Below are 15,629 nucleotides of genomic sequence, written 5' to 3'. Positions count from 1 at the left end.
GTATTGTATTTTAACTCTGTCCTTAGATTGTCAACCAAATTACAGAGAAGTGCTGACGCTGCCAAATTCTGCATTTCTTGCCGAAATAAAAATCAAAATGGAATTTCCAAGTGAGTTTGAGCAAAATCACAGAATTTAATTTTCAAACATTGAAGTTTTGAATCAATAGATAACAAAGAAGATTCAAAATTCTCTTTCTACATTGTATGTTTGTGTACCAAAGTATGCCAGGATCTCTTCCTGCTAGGTCTGAACTCAGTCATTAGGGTGTTAAGGATAAATAACATTATGATCACTCTTAGTCATAAAAATATTTACATACTGATGACTTGGTTTACAGTCATGAAATGTGAAGTGTTATAGCCAATTATGCCCAGAAAGGCAGCATAACTAAGAATTAGAGCTTTTAGTGACTAGATACTGTCCTTCTGCATCCTTGTTGCTCACTGGGGTTTTGATTGGATCCTAAAATGTTAAATAAATGTGATCATGAGTTCAACATATGTAAGTAAGAAACTGCATGGAAAGCAGGATGAGAGAAGAGAAATGCAGAAGGATGTACGATGGTGTGATTCATAGGTGAAATAGGATGTGAACCTACTGTCTTTGGAGGAGATGAAGCTGGGGGGAAAGACAGATACATAAGGCAGGGAAACAGCTAGGGGAAAACTGTTGCTGAAAATAAGGATAGTGAAATCAGAAATTCAAGTATTTCAGTGAGCTGAAGAGAAGGATGAATTTCAGTGCTTTTATGGATGAAAGAAGTGACATAAATTTCTCTGAGGGCTTGGAAGTGGTGCATATTGTGCAGTTGCCAACAGTTAAATAAGTTGCTAAGATCTCTAGAGCTGTTAGACTTAGTGCCAGGTATCTTGCCATATCCACTGGCATCTTATTCACGAACTTCTCCATTTTCTGGGGAAAATTATAGCACAGGCAGATCTTCTCTTGCTGTCAGATCAAAATGTTGATAAACCAGGAGGAATAAACCAGCACACGTTGGATGAGATATACAAGAAGGCCTGAGGGCTGATTTATACCCCTAGGCAAGCTACCTTAAATCTCCTTTGCTGTTTCTTACTATTGCTTCTGGTAACAGGAACAATGATGTGGGTGTTTCTTCTTTTTCCTCTTCAGTACAGCTTTAAGTCTGTTTTTAAAAAATGTCTTTGTAATTTGAAATAATTGTTTACTTTCATTCCTGACTTTGGCCACAATTAACCTGCTTGGTCCCTTGATGTCCTGTGTTGAGAATGAGATCTATTTTAGCAAAAGAAGAGACCGGGTGCATAGTCAGAATACACGAGTATACAAAATCCAGTCTCTTTTTCCAATGGGCCAGGTTGGCAGCTTCAAAGATGACAGCCTAATAAAAAGAATACAAACAATTTAGGTTGATATTTAAAAAAAAACTTTAAAAATCTTTTTATGTATTTTTGTTGGCCATTCCACTATAGGTACAAACTGCATTAATATATGATCTAATTGGTCATGAATCGCACACCAAAATACTTTGGGACTTACCATTTAGAGCAAAATAGGTTAAAATATGAAGGTTGCTTCCCTTTTTAAAGTTTCTGCAACAGCTTCAGATTCTTCCTCTTGAGAGTTTTAAGGTTGCCTGTTTTCATTGCCAAGGATTTAATTTTACTTTTAAAATGAAATCTGCCCTGTTGTACTACTGAATGTTCTTTTTAATGAGATTTGGCACATAAATGGCATTTTGCAGGCAAGACCTGGCTAACAACAGTGTATATAGTACATTATGATCTCAATGGAGTACAAAGGATGATAAAATGGATATCCAAAGTTTACACTTTTTAAGTGTAAGAAACTTGGATCAAATCTCACTCTTAGACCAACAAGGATTATCGAAGTTATCAGAATTATTTTTAAAACATTTTTTGTGAAACTGCCTAGCATTCTTTACTCTGATTTACTGGTTATTGTCAGCTCTTGTGACAGCTACATTACCAGATTTCTTCAGATTGACGTAATAACTAGGCTGTTACCTTTGTGTTTAATTGATGTCCCAAGCGCTCTCGTGATGTCTCACAGGACATGGTATAATAGTGACAATGATAAGTATGATAGGACTTCAGAAATGGACTTAACCAGAAATGTAAGTATAATGGGCAAAGAACTTAGGGAATACACATGGCCTTCACATTCCTGGTTACACAGCATGATCATGATGGGGTGGTAGCAGAGTCTCCTCTGTCCAAGTTGCTGAAAGTGGACATCCTAAAGAAATACAACAGTGGTTTAAAAATAGAGCAATACATGCTCACCCTTCAACAAATTCGCCCAAAAGTGATTTTAGTAAAATGAAAGTTACAGCATATTAAGACAAATGCAGTTGTTGGCAGCAGCTCATTTTATCATTCCATAGTTAATTTTGGAATCATTCCCTTTCCCTGTGAACATACTAAAATCTTACTGAAGCTAGGAAAATAGCATTTGCACATACCTGTTGCATAGAAGAAAGATGGAAGTTGACTGGTTTCTTTTTTAAGTGGCTACTACATCCTTAATATGTGCCTGTTTAATACCTTAATGATTCAATCTCTCTGCTCTTGTTCAATTTTGGGACACTTAAGGAAGAATTCATGGAAGATTGGGATGAATGAAATGGTTGATTATGGTCAGGCTGAAATATTCAGTCTCCACAGAAATTCTGCATGTACCTTGCATCAGCCTGATTTGCTGAGAAATTGTTGGAAGACTGAGTTTCAACTCTGACACGATGCAGTTGGATATGGGAAGCTGCTCTAATAATGCATTAAGAGGCTTCTATCAATGATTACTGTCCAACATGTGCAGCCTTGTCCCCAAAGTGCTGTTTTAAATCAGCTCTGCAGTTTCTTCTTTATTAATTAACCTTTAATTTAAAGGAAAGGAAAAAAGAACATGTTTTTTAAGGTCTAAATTAAAACCAAGTATTTAAATTAATCATGTATGTAGCAGTTACATAGTTCTTGTTACAAATAATAATATGTCTTGGTTTTCTTTCTTTTTCTTTACAGTTTGTAGCCCATCCAAACTGCCAGCAACAGCTACTGACTATCTGGTATGAAAATCTCTCAGGATTGCGGGAGCAGACCATAGCTATCAAGTGTCTGGTTGTGCTGGTTGTGGCGTTGGGCCTCCCATTTCTAGCTATTGGTTATTGGATTGCACCGTGTAGCAGGGTACTGAATTTTATAAATTACATCTCTTGTACAATTCTGGAAGCTGGTCTTCAATTTCTGGCACTCAAAATGCAATATTGTACCTCCAATTCTGCTGCTTACGAATTTTAACTAATTAAAGGTATTTTTAGTAACCTTTAGTCTTGAGTCAAAAAATGCTATTTGTTTTATTTGCACCATAAAGAGGGGACCGTGGTGATGAAGCATGAAAATACACTGTCATTAAGTTTAAATGAAATTGTGCTTACTTCACAATCTCTACTATGTATTTGTATTAGTAACACGTTTTGTTTTTTTTGAAACTCACCACTCAGATTCTGTATTAGGTCTCCTCTGATGGCATCTTAAGATCTGATGCTGTTCCAGTATAAACCATTACCAGAGCATCTGTTGGATTTGTGGATGCAGAACTGAATCTTAAGTAAAATATTTGTTATTCCTACCGTAGATCTGTTTACCAGGTGAACCATAGAGCAGAAATGAAATTAAACACAGTATTCCGACCATGTGGTAGGGTGTATTCTTAAAAGAGCTTAACTGTAAACTATTGCCCCATTATGGAAATAGGTGGGTGCTTCCAGCTTCCCTGGTGATCTCACAATGAAAATAACAGCAGTTTCTTTGAAATACTTCTAGACTGTAGCATGTGAATTGTCTGCAAATGAAGCACATTGATAGATACTTGGTAAATCAGAAGGAGGACAATTTCTCTGTTACATTACCTTTTTTCAAAATTTTAAGTAAATTTGCTTTGTGCTGAATGTGGTATTTAAATTTTTTCCTTAATGAGTTAAATGTGAGTTTTGCTCATTTGTATTTTGCTCTTATAATTCACCTCAAAAGGATAAGATTTTGCTGATTGCCTGCATGTTTCAGGGGAACCTGTCTTTTTCTGTAGGTTGAATACTTATTTACTTTAAAGATAAGCATTAATGAAAACAGTATAATTGTTACTGTCATTATTATCTGAAATGTCACTATCTGTCAACATCTGTAGTAAAGATATTCCTCATTCACAGCTCCATATCACAGAAACGTATTAATATATTTTTAGCCGGTGTTTAATATAGGAAAGTGACATTTGTCCTTGAGCTTTAATTCTCAGTACTAGAAACACCTGACATTTTTCCTAGTGTTCATTTCAAATAAAAGTACTGTACATCCCTATCAGCAATTTGATACTGTCATTTCCAAATACTTTCTAAAGGTCAGGAGCAGGAAGGGAAGCTGAGATTGTTTGCACAGGTAGTAAGTGCTGTTTAGTGTGTGCTGCTCTGCATAGTTCATAGTAGCTGACCCCAGTTTCAGGAAAACCATTCCTTGAAATGAGGAAGCCCCCCATCTCCTGAAATTGATTTTTCTTCTTATACAATACTGCTGATTGTATTTAGCAGCTCTTCATGGGAAATTTTGGAATGTTGCATAATATTGGTGATGTATGTGATAGTGTATCATATTATAACCGTACATTAACATCAATAAAGGTTGGACATTATGTACAGAGAAGTATATTATTTGTTGTAGTGAAGGAGACAGGAGACCTGTGACCTTAAGAGGTGTGCAGCAGCTAAGATGAAGAAGTCTATCTAGTATCCACCTTGCCACAACTTGTGCAGATAGGACAAGCATTGTCCTCCTCAGGCCACAGGAAGGAGGTGCATTCCAAAGGTACTGCTCCCAACAGGAAGTAGGCTGGGAAGGACAAGTAAACCTACGTGTGCATTCCCTGAAGATGCCTCCAAAGAGAGTAGTTAGGTAATCTCAGTTCCACTTCTGTGCTTTAGCTAGTGCATAAATGGCTGTCTGTGGTGCAGCCTCACCAATACCTGCGGTTTTTTTGAGTATGTGGTGGGGAGTTGCAGCAGCGCAGGCCATATGAGACCTTTACTGCCTAAATAAAGCTTACTGGCAGTATTGCCCCCAGAAAAGTGGGTTTATAACGTGGCACTTTTAATGCTGGCTTGCAGGCTAGTACTGATGGGATCATAGACTTTTTCATATAGTGAGTAACTGTGACAGGCCTATCGCTCTTTCCAGTCTGGTCTTCTGGAGGCAGATGGTCCTCTCTTCTGAGGCAGATGGACTGCCTCTGCTGTTGCTGTTTTGTACTTCTGCCAGGTACAGATATGAATGAAATCAGCTGATTTTATGTGAAAATAGTAGTATTTCTGATCTTACTCTTCTTAGTCCATTCTGAGGGAACAGTCATTATTTTTAGTAGACATGAGTTATTTATTTGGCACTTAGATCTCTGAACATATATTCTCCTAAAGAGACAATGTACTCCATGAGGTTGCCTTTGGGAGACTTTAGTCTGAAATGGTAAAGCATCACAATTCAGTATCCTTTCAAAATGAGGTTTCAGACTGTCCTGAGCTTTGAGTGCCCATTTACACTTCTGGAATGTCTGATGAAAGAGTTTGCTCCTTTGAGAAAACTTTCATTCTGCCTTTGCAGCTTGGAAGAATTCTTCGAAGCCCATTTATGAAATTTGTGGCACATGCAGCATCCTTCATTATTTTCCTGGGCCTACTGGTGTTCAATGCTTCTGACAGATTTGAAGGTATAACAACGCTACCGAATGTCACTGTTACTGATTACCCTAAGCAGATCTTTAGGGTGAAGACTACCCAATTCACCTGGACAGAAATGCTGATCATGGTGTGGGTACTTGGTAGGTATATAGCCCCTTCTTTTAATGTCAGCTGTTCTCTTGCAGATATAAATTGTAAAATAAAAAAGTCCACTCCCAGACCTTCGCTCCTGCTGTTGCATGATTAGAATAAACCCTTAAGACAGATAACAGTACATTAGAACTGGTGAAAGCATCAGATCATCTCTTTGCTGCCCCCTCTTGCAGCATGGGGTAAAATTTTTTTTGCTGATTTGCCGCACTGTGTGGTAATTCTGGCATTTGTAACGGGACAGCAGGTTTGCAGAAAGCATACTTTATTGAAGTGGCTTTCTTAAATAATAACAGCGTGTGCCAGAAAGCACATCAGTGCTTAAGTGACATTGGTGCTGACACAGTATGTGGGGAAATCGCAGTATCTACCAGTGTCAAGTGGCTGGAGTCAGTTATCACTACTCTGTTGTTATAGATTTGAGAGGGTGTTTGTTTGGTTGTTTTTTTATTGAGGGGGGAAAGGGGGGATTGGAATCTGTGTGGTTGCTTTGTGTTGTTTTGGTTGGTTGGTTTTGGTTTTCCTTCTTTTCTTCACAAAACTGTTAGACTGTTTGAAACTCCATACAGCAGAAAATGCAGTCTTGTAGCATTTAATCCAGGTCAAGTGCTTTACATGGCAAAATGTCAGTTAGCTGCATGATAATGTAGCATTCTTGGCTTCTACAGGCTGTGGGAGAGAAAAGAGGTAGGTGTAGCAGGTGGCTGCTACATGACAGTGCCTCACACTGCCTTTTGAATCACCTATATGCCTGGTTTAAGTCCTGCTTTGTCTTAAATTATGTTAGAGTAGGGAGATGCATATCTGTGTGCTGCCTTCTGGTAGTCCCAACATACATTCCTGGGGAGCAGCCTCTTTATTTGACAGGAGGCAAGGACAGAGATTTTAGTGGTCTTTAGGACTTGGGCACTGTGAGAAATTTCTTGGGCGCTCAGGGACAACCAGCCTTAAGCCAATTCAGTGCATGGCTGCTGTGCATATGTTTGGAATGGCAGCAGTACCCCCTCTGAATTGCTGAGCCAAAACTGAACTGCACATAACCAAGTTCCACTTGCTAGGCTGAAAGGCAATCTTCTTCTGCCAAGTGGAGAACCAGTAGTTCAATTGTGCCCTTTGTATTTGGTCGTCTGTGTAGCTGGATAGTTGAGATCCTCTGTAAATGTGAACCCTTCTGATTCAGAAGTGGTTTATGAACATAAATGGTAAGGAAGTGAGAAGAGTTCTTTTTCCATATTTAACATTCTTCCTTCAGAAGTACAGCATTCTGTTTTTTATTTAGGCCATAATGCTTTCACTGCAAAGTCATGGCTCTATGCTATCCTATGTGGAGATGTTTGAGCTTTATCGCCACGTATCAATTCATAACTTGCTATTTGATCAACCCTGTTGAAACCAAAAGGGCCTTACTCAAGGTGTGTGATGATGCTGTGACACTGCAAATAAGTGAATTTTTGCTCCACTGGTACCACCTGGTTTTATGAATTGGAATGCAGAGAATGTAAGTGAAAAGATTTTGGCCAACATTGCAATGTGGTTTGTCACCTTTTGTTGCAGGTATGATGTGGTCAGAATGCAAAGAGCTGTGGCTGGAAGGACCCAGGGAATATATTTTGCAGTTATGGAATGTTTTGGATTTTGGGATGCTGTCCATTTTCATTGCTGCTTTCACAGCAAGGCTTCTGGCATTCCTGCAGGCCACAAAAGCACAACAATATGTGGACAACTACATTGAGGAGAATGACCTCTCTGAGGTTACACTTCCTCCAGAAATAGAATATTTTACTTACGGTGAGTTTAACTTTTCTTCAACACAGATCTGAACATAGAAAAACTGGTAGGATGCACTATAAAGCATTTTGAAGCTTTAAGATGAATGTTTGCATGTGTTTGTGGTGATCCTACTTCCATTGAGGCAAATGGCATAAATCTTGATTTCAAAGGGAATTAGGTTATATCCTGAACTTGTACCAGTGGGAAAAGCTGGTGTGATTAATAAATTAAATTGTTCATTATCCAACACTGTTACCTTCCCATCAGTAACAAAAAATACAAATAAATTTCTGTCTTTAGCATAGTGCTTATTCAGATAAAACAGTTGTGTTTCAGAGAAGCAGTAAGGAATTATGTATTGTTACATATGTCAGGTTAAAATGCAAACTGCAGAAGAAAACATCATGTTCTTTCAAGTACTAGTAGAAGGTGATGTAACTTAGATTTATTCCTTGTGACTAAGGGAACTGCTAGACTCTTTGAATATTTGTCTCAACTAAATTCAGACTTGCTCATGGAAAAATCCTATCAAGACTTGATTTTCAGCATTGTGATAAATGAGTAACTCTACCCCTATATTTTGTATCTTCCAGCTAGAGATAAATGGCTCCCATCTGATCCTCAGATAATATCCGAAGGCCTTTATGCAATTGCTGTTGTTCTTAGCTTTTCTCGTATCGCATATATCCTGCCTGCAAATGAGAGTTTTGGGCCTTTGCAGATTTCGCTCGGAAGGACTGTTAAAGACATCTTCAAGTTTATGGTCCTTTTTATTATGGTATTTCTTGCATTTATGATTGGAATGTTCATACTGTATTCCTACTACCTTGGAGCTAAACTAAACCCAGCCTTTACAACGTAAGTATGAAGTTTTGTTTAAGTAAAAAGCTAATATGTAACTTTCAGGTTTTTCACTAAGGTAACAAAGACTGTGAGATACTGTATGCTCTTTCCTAGCATTAAAATAAAACTGAAGAAAAAACCAGCTGAAGTCAGTGGGAAATCAGGTATCTCATCAGAACACAAAATTCTGTCCTGCTTGCGTAATGGAAGATTTTGTTGCAGTTTGAAATAATTTTACCTTGTGTTAATCACACAGATTTGTGGGAAACCAGTTGGTGGAGCATAGTGGAGAAACTGAATGTACCATGAACTTTTTCTTCTGGGTTTGTTGTTTTGATCAGTGCTCTACAAACCTGATTCACAGATAAACTGCTTGAGATTGTTTATCACTTACTGTAAGCACAACTCATATATTTATTTGTGTAGATAGTTAATAGCATCTTCCTCTTTTTTTTTTCCCCTTCAGAGTGGAAGAAAGTTTCAAGACCTTATTTTGGTCAATATTTGGCCTGTCTGAAGTAACCTCTGTTGTCCTCAAATATGATCATAAATTCATAGAGAACATTGGTTATGTTCTTTATGGCATATACAATGTGACGATGGTGGTGGTTCTGCTCAACATGCTGATTGCTATGATCAACAGTTCATACCAAGAAATTGAGGTGGGCTCTGTTCTCAAGTTGTTTTATGTTGAGAAAAGGCAGAATTACTAAGAATTATTTCAGTGAGCGCATCTGGATTATACAGGAGTAGTATAGTTATCTCCTTTACTGAGGTAATCTCAAAAAAAATACCATGTTCCTAGGACTGACTTTATCTAACAACCCAGCCAAGCTGCATAATCATACAGAATCTGAATAAGTAGTTCATCTTGGGCCATGTGTACGCATATAAGGAGATGTCATCCAGTCAGAAATTTTAAAATCTAAAGTAATACTAAAACAAAGACTGCTGTGAAGTAGAAATGAAGGTTACTGGGCATAACACTTTAGACATGGGTTATTGTTTCCAGTTTCCTTAGGATGTTTATTTCATGATTCTTTAATGTAGTACACTTCTATCTCTGACAAGTCATTAGAATACAGATTAAATGCTGTATTCATGTGGGCTTTAATGGAGATCTGATTTTTAGTTCCAGTCATCATACTTTTTAACAAAATAGGCAGGAGTTAGACACTTGTGTACAGCAGTGATACTTGAATATACTTTATTATATTTATATGCCTCTGTAGGTGAAATATGGTACAGGTACCATCTTTAAGATTGTTGTGACTGAGTCACACTTTGCAATGCTTATATGCTTTGTTTGTAATATGTGCTTTTTTCCACTTTAGGTCCGATATCAAAACTTGGTTCTATGTTTACTGAGCTTTGCCATATGTCCTGAAAACACAGTGGTAGTATTGCTCCAAATCTGCCAAAAGGCTCAGTTGAATGAACACTCTGATTTCACACAAATTATTAGCTGCATTGCTTACTAAATGACATATAGTTTATTTGAATTTCATTATGATAACAAAGTATCTCCACTTTAAGAGACAACTAATTATAATATTTATCATCCAACTCCAATAAGAAATTCAGAAAATTTTAAAGTAGAGAAGATACTTTGGTTTTAAAAATTAAGTTGCTGAAATTAAAGTATATTTATATTGCCAGATTTTCAGACCATGAGTTTTGATATTATTAGAATACTACATTCTCATAGATGCAGGTGCACACCCACACTAGCAGGATAAAAAAATATTGTTTAAGACAGAGTATAAAAATAGATAAGTAATTTCCAGTATTTTCAATGACTCTAGGGTAATAACAGAGAATTCAGCAGGAGAAAAATAGTTACAATAAATCAACTTTTCACCTTTGGAATAAACCAAATCTAGCCTTTGAGTACTTCAGTAAGAATGTGTTTGTTAGGACAAAATCAGTTCGTCATTTTTAACACAATTTCTGCATGGCAACAAAGTTTGTGTCTTCTATATTCCATCATAAATTGGATTCACTTTTTATGTAATAAGCTAATGAGTACTACCATTTTTAACCATCTGCCTTGAGGCTAATACTTCATCACTTATGCAAGTACCAAATTCATGTGACCAGTTTAAGGAGAAAAATGAGACTTCAAAAACCCCCAAAAGTTCCACTTTAAATTGCAAGGAATTTATATGTTGGCTTTCACTCAATGCAGAAATAACACTTATTTAAATGGTTCATATGCTTCAACTAAGCATTGTCAATGAGATGTTGCCATAAAGAGACAACTGAAATTTAGTTAAAATGGACTTAATAAAGTGGTTGCCTTTTTGCAAATCTACTGGGAGTTTTATTAGCAAGCAACATTTTATGTAAAACAGAAAGGGTCAATATTTAACAGAAGTGTCATGTGGAAAAAGTTTTGTATTTCCTAAAAATAAAGCACGTACCTGTTTTTATATTTTTACACAGGATGACAGTGATGTAGAGTGGAAATTTGCTCGTTCTAAACTGTGGTTATCATATTTTGATGATGGAAAAACATTACCTCCACCATTCAGTCTTGTACCAAGCCCCAAATCTTTTTTCTATTTCATCATGAGGATCATTAACTTTTCTAAGTGCAGAAGGAGACGACTACAGAAGGATATTGAAATGGGAATGGGCAATTCCAAATCTAGGGTAGGTACTGAAATCTCTTCATTGCAATGAAGATCTGTAAATAGCATTTTGCTTTTCTTTTTGTTCTAGGATATAACCTGTGCTTCCAATGATGGTATGGTAATTAGTCAAGCATTTGTCTTCATAGATCTACATTGCAGACTGCCTAAATATACTATATCAAACAATAAAATAGCCTTAAATTTTCTTAGGATAACAAGGTCCAATGACTGGAAAAACACAATAAAAATAAAAATAACTGAGTACTTAAAGATGCAAATAATTCACACAAGGAATAACTTAAATATTGAATAGGGATGTTTTCAGCCTCTCTTACAAAGATTTTTAGTTCAGGGTAAAAAGAAAAACAAAACCAAAACCCAAAACCAGAAAACCAAAAAAAAACCAAAACACCCAAACCTGGAGGGAATAAGAGGAAATAACTTTTCCTTTCACTAGGACAGGAGACAAATGAAGTGTGGTCAGTATAATACTCACTTCCCACTGTCAAAAGCTGTGTTCTCAACAGAAGACAACAGGAAAGAGGAAGGGATCAACAGTAGTAATCTTCAGTGCATTAATGGCATTCTAAATTTGAGTATCTAAATGTTCTTTACAAATATAAATGGAATGCAGTGTCACTAAAAATTAATGACAGATGCAGGTTAGGGGGTTGAATTTTACCTGTGGATACACATTTTTTACGTAATCCTTATTAGTGTATCTGAAAGGAGAGTCTGGTATTTGATTTGGTAGTAACAAACCTTCTGCATTTGTCACAAAGCTCTCTCATGAAAGATGGCTTTTTTTTCTCCTTCTATTTCTAACCCGCTGCTACAAAAATCTTGTATTGTTTGGGATCTAATGGCTTTGTGATCACTGAATGGTCGAGCAATGACCTTTTTTAAAAAAATGCAATACTATTCCTGAAAAGAGCGCTTTGGAAAAACACTTGAAGCTAAGCAGAAATAGTTTTGAGCATGTATTTGTAGTTAAAAGCAGGATTATGACTGCAGATCCATAACAGATCTTTGTTAAAGCCAGTTCAAAGAGTCTCTCCTTACTCTGGCCACTCATCTCTGCCTCCAAGTCATAATTCATTATTTCCTCAGCTGTGCAAGCACATTTGCTTTGGAGCTGTGCTGTGAACAGGATAGCTTTAAAAAAAAAAAAAACACAAATCCAGCAAATAAGGCTATCTTGTTGGGTTTGGTTTTTTTAAAAAAAATAATATTCTGGTATAGTGACACACCAAACATGCCTCCAAGAAAAAAAAGGAAGAAAAGGAGCTGAATGCTTACTGTGAATTCCATAACAGGTTTTAATTTTCTCTTATTTCTCCCTAGTTAAACCTTTTTCAGTCAAACTCCAGAGTTTTTGAATCACACAGCTTCAACAGCATTCTCAATCAGCCGACACGCTATCAGGTAAACACATGCAGTGATCACTGTTTTGAGTAATAGAACTGTGTGAAAGTACTAGCAGAATTTTGTGTTTCAAGTACATTTTGTCTTCACTAGATAAAGAAAACCTCCTGTAGAAATCAAACTCTGGAGTGCTACTCTAAAATAGAGTTTAAAAACTAGCCCATGCAAAACTTAGATTTTCCTTTGATGGCCTGGGTTGGAAAGTGTGAGAAGCAAGTATCTGAAACTGATTTCTGAGGAGGCAATGTGAAGGCATTGAGCTGAGTAGATTAGCACTACTTTCCCTTTCTTTCTTCACATCTGAAGTGTGACATTCAACATCACTGCAGATAGGAACGCTCCTTTCTGGTAAGAGGATTCTGACAGATACTCCCTTCCTGACATCTTTCCAACTCAGAAATAAAAGAGTAGATAGGAGCCCTTGTGAAAATGTTGACAGTATGTAATCTACTGTGCAACCCCTGTTAGACGACCTACATTAGATTGGAAAGGGTAACACACTTCAACAATATTATCACATACAAGGAACACTGGCAGTTACAGTATAAAAATACAGATGCCATCTTAATGAATCCTTTACAGCTGACATTGCATTGTCATAGTGTAAAATCTCAATTTTTATTTTTAAAAGATAAATATTTATATTTTACACATCCGTTCATATGTGAACTCCACAGAGTTGACCTATTCTACAGCCTAAATTAGATGTGTTTAAACATATTTTCCTGTTGTCCTGTTCCCTACAAAAAGTTGTGTTGCTCTGTAAATAAGAGGATAACAAAGGTGTTTCATTGTAATGATGAATCTCAGCATGCCGCCAAAAAACCCATATGAGGCACCTGCTTTATCTGAGGCTGTTCATTTATTCACTTACACAGATATGAGGGAGATAGGTGGGAAAGAAAAGTGAATAGTGTTTAATTGTATATGCTCATCTGATTATTTAACTGTTGCAATTTGGCAGCAAATAATGAAAAGACTGATAAAACGTTACGTTCTGAAAGCACAAGTGGACAAAGAAAATGATGAAGTAAATGAAGGTAAGAAAGAGACTGCAGTTGCAACAGTCAGAGACAATTTTTGTCATGTTGTAGTAAGAATTGGCATTACAGGGGTGTGTGGAAGTTTCAGGTAAAAAGAGTGTTATTTTCACTTCTAATGCACAGAACTCAGACAGTAGTGTAAGTATACCTGTGACAACAAAAATGGACAAGTAGGATCAAAGAAGTAGAGCTGAGAAATATTATGGGACCCATTTTACAGGTGGAAAACGAGAGCACAGAAGTAACAGTTACAGTAGAAATTTGTGAGGAAGCCATTAACTGTATGCATACTTCCAGAGTCCTAGTCAGAGCTGTAAGAATTCACATACCTCACTCTTGCTGGAAGAATAGTATTTGAAAAGTTTAAGAAGCTTCTGCTCTTGAGCTGAATATTCTATGATGGAAAGTATCCTGTTGCTTGTTATAAGCCTGGCCTTGACAATTGTCTTCATTTAAGTGCGGTTTTGTGTTCATGTCAAATCGTAACACCATTTTAAATTGGTTGACTTTTTCTAATTCAAAGGATATTGGTAAGGAAGAGGAGAGAGACTCAGAAGCTGTGAGTTTTACTGCCAGCTCTGCCACACTTTTCCTGTGTGATCTTGCACATCACATCAGAAAAAAAATCTCTTTGCCTTTTCTTTCTAAAAGGGGGTACTAATATTTACCAGCTGCTCAGCAGTGTTGTGTGATTAATTCATTAACCTGTGTAAAACCTGTGCTTTTTGATGTCCTGTCTACGTGTGGAGAACAACATTAGGGTACAGTGGGCTATTAAAATACTCTTGGTACTATATAGGGGTGGAGACACACTCGCATTCCCTTGGGAATGAGAAGAGGTAAAGCCTTTCCTGTATCTGCTCTCATGAACATTTTGAGATGATCACCTGAAATACACACTGATGTGATTTAACAGTATTTGAAGGAGTATTAAACTTTGCTAACAAGTATTTCTTTCAATGATTAATACAGGTGAATTAAAGGAAATCAAACAGGATATCTCCAGTCTTCGCTATGAACTTTTGGAGGATAAGTCCCAAGCAACAGAAGAATTAGCAATTTTAATACATAAACTCAGCGAGAAACTAAATCCTAATATGTTGACATGTGAATGATTCAACAAAGGAACTATGGTTTTGACTACAGCACAACTACTTATTGGCAATAATATTTCAGTATCTTATACTTGAAAAATGTATTGTAGATTTTTAGCACTAAATAACTTCATGTACAGCTTCTCTGGAATTTATCTTAGGAAATTTTATTAACTCACCATGCAAAGATTGCTCTCTTCATTTTACTTGTCTAAAGGCAAAGAACTATTTTTTTCTTTTTTTGTTCATGCATTAAAAGGTATAATGGTATCAATTGCTGATCTTTTAACAGGTTTATGAATACATGTTGAGAATTCTTTGCACTAAATTTGCAAGAAAAGAAAAAAAAAAAAAAGTAAAATAACAAATACAGCGTAGTACTGTGTTCCTTGCACCCATGGGGTCCAAATAGGATTTTTCTTAGTACAACAAATCAACTCTAGATCTGTGGAGGATTACTTGAAATCTTTGTTCTTTATTAATGATGTGTTTAAGCTAAGGCCTTATGGTATGATTTCAAAGAAATAATGAACATCGGCCAAGTGTGAATGTAATTGTAGCAACAGCATTTAACATGGATGTATATACATGTACCCACGCATACCATTTATTAATCTAGCATCTTTCCTTTCACGAGTGAGGACTGGACGTCTTATTTTGTAAAACCCAACATCGGCAGGACACCGACCTCAGTCCGCAGCTACTCTTTATGCGGTAGAAAAGATTTTTTTAACGTTCTTACTTGCCGCAGGGCTGGTATTTTGTTACACTGTTTCAATGCTGCCGCCGTGCTTGGTTCTTCAATAAAACATTCCTACTTTACTGACGCTCCCTGCGGGCCCACTCCTTCCGCAGCGCCGCGCCGCGCCGCGACCCGACCCGACCCGGGCCCGCCCGCGCTCTCTGCCAATTGCGCCGCAGGCCGCGCTGCGGACCCGCCCCT

The 15,629-nt window shown here is 37.0% G+C and overlaps 1 protein-coding gene across 3 annotated transcripts in view; it reads left to right on the top strand.

The window, feature by feature from the left end:
* Window positions 1-15,512, top strand: part of TRPC3 (transient receptor potential cation channel subfamily C member 3) — a 43,509-nt gene extending 27,997 nt beyond the window's left edge. Inside the window, exons 4-13 of one of the 3 annotated variants that reach the window (XM_057405140.1) lie at window positions 3,027-3,191; window positions 5,649-5,865; window positions 7,430-7,663; window positions 8,239-8,503; window positions 8,955-9,150; window positions 10,934-11,143; window positions 12,469-12,549; window positions 13,514-13,589; window positions 14,116-14,151; window positions 14,565-14,704. In XM_057405140.1, the coding sequence (XP_057261123.1) occupies window positions 3,027-3,191; window positions 5,649-5,865; window positions 7,430-7,663; window positions 8,239-8,503; window positions 8,955-9,150; window positions 10,934-11,143; window positions 12,469-12,549; window positions 13,514-13,589; window positions 14,116-14,126 (1,455 nt within the window). In that variant the 3' untranslated portion in view covers window positions 14,127-14,151; window positions 14,565-14,704. Of the gene's footprint in view, window positions 1-3,026; window positions 3,192-5,648; window positions 5,866-7,429; window positions 7,664-8,238; window positions 8,504-8,954; window positions 9,151-10,933; window positions 11,144-12,468; window positions 12,550-13,513; window positions 13,590-14,115; window positions 14,152-14,564 lie in introns of all 3 variants that reach the window. The other 2 variants (XM_057405138.1, XM_057405137.1) reach the window with 2 other exon arrangements.
* Window positions 15,513-15,629: the final 117 nt, after the last annotated feature.

Source organism: Pezoporus wallicus, unplaced genomic scaffold (genome assembly GCF_028554395.1).
Source record: "Pezoporus wallicus isolate ANWC-B61680 ecotype Strahan unplaced genomic scaffold, APGP_CSIRO_Pwel_v1 contig_6789, whole genome shotgun sequence".
Taxonomy (NCBI): Eukaryota; Metazoa; Chordata; class Aves; order Psittaciformes; family Psittacidae; genus Pezoporus; species Pezoporus wallicus.
This window is presented reverse-complemented; position numbering and strand designations above follow the sequence as displayed.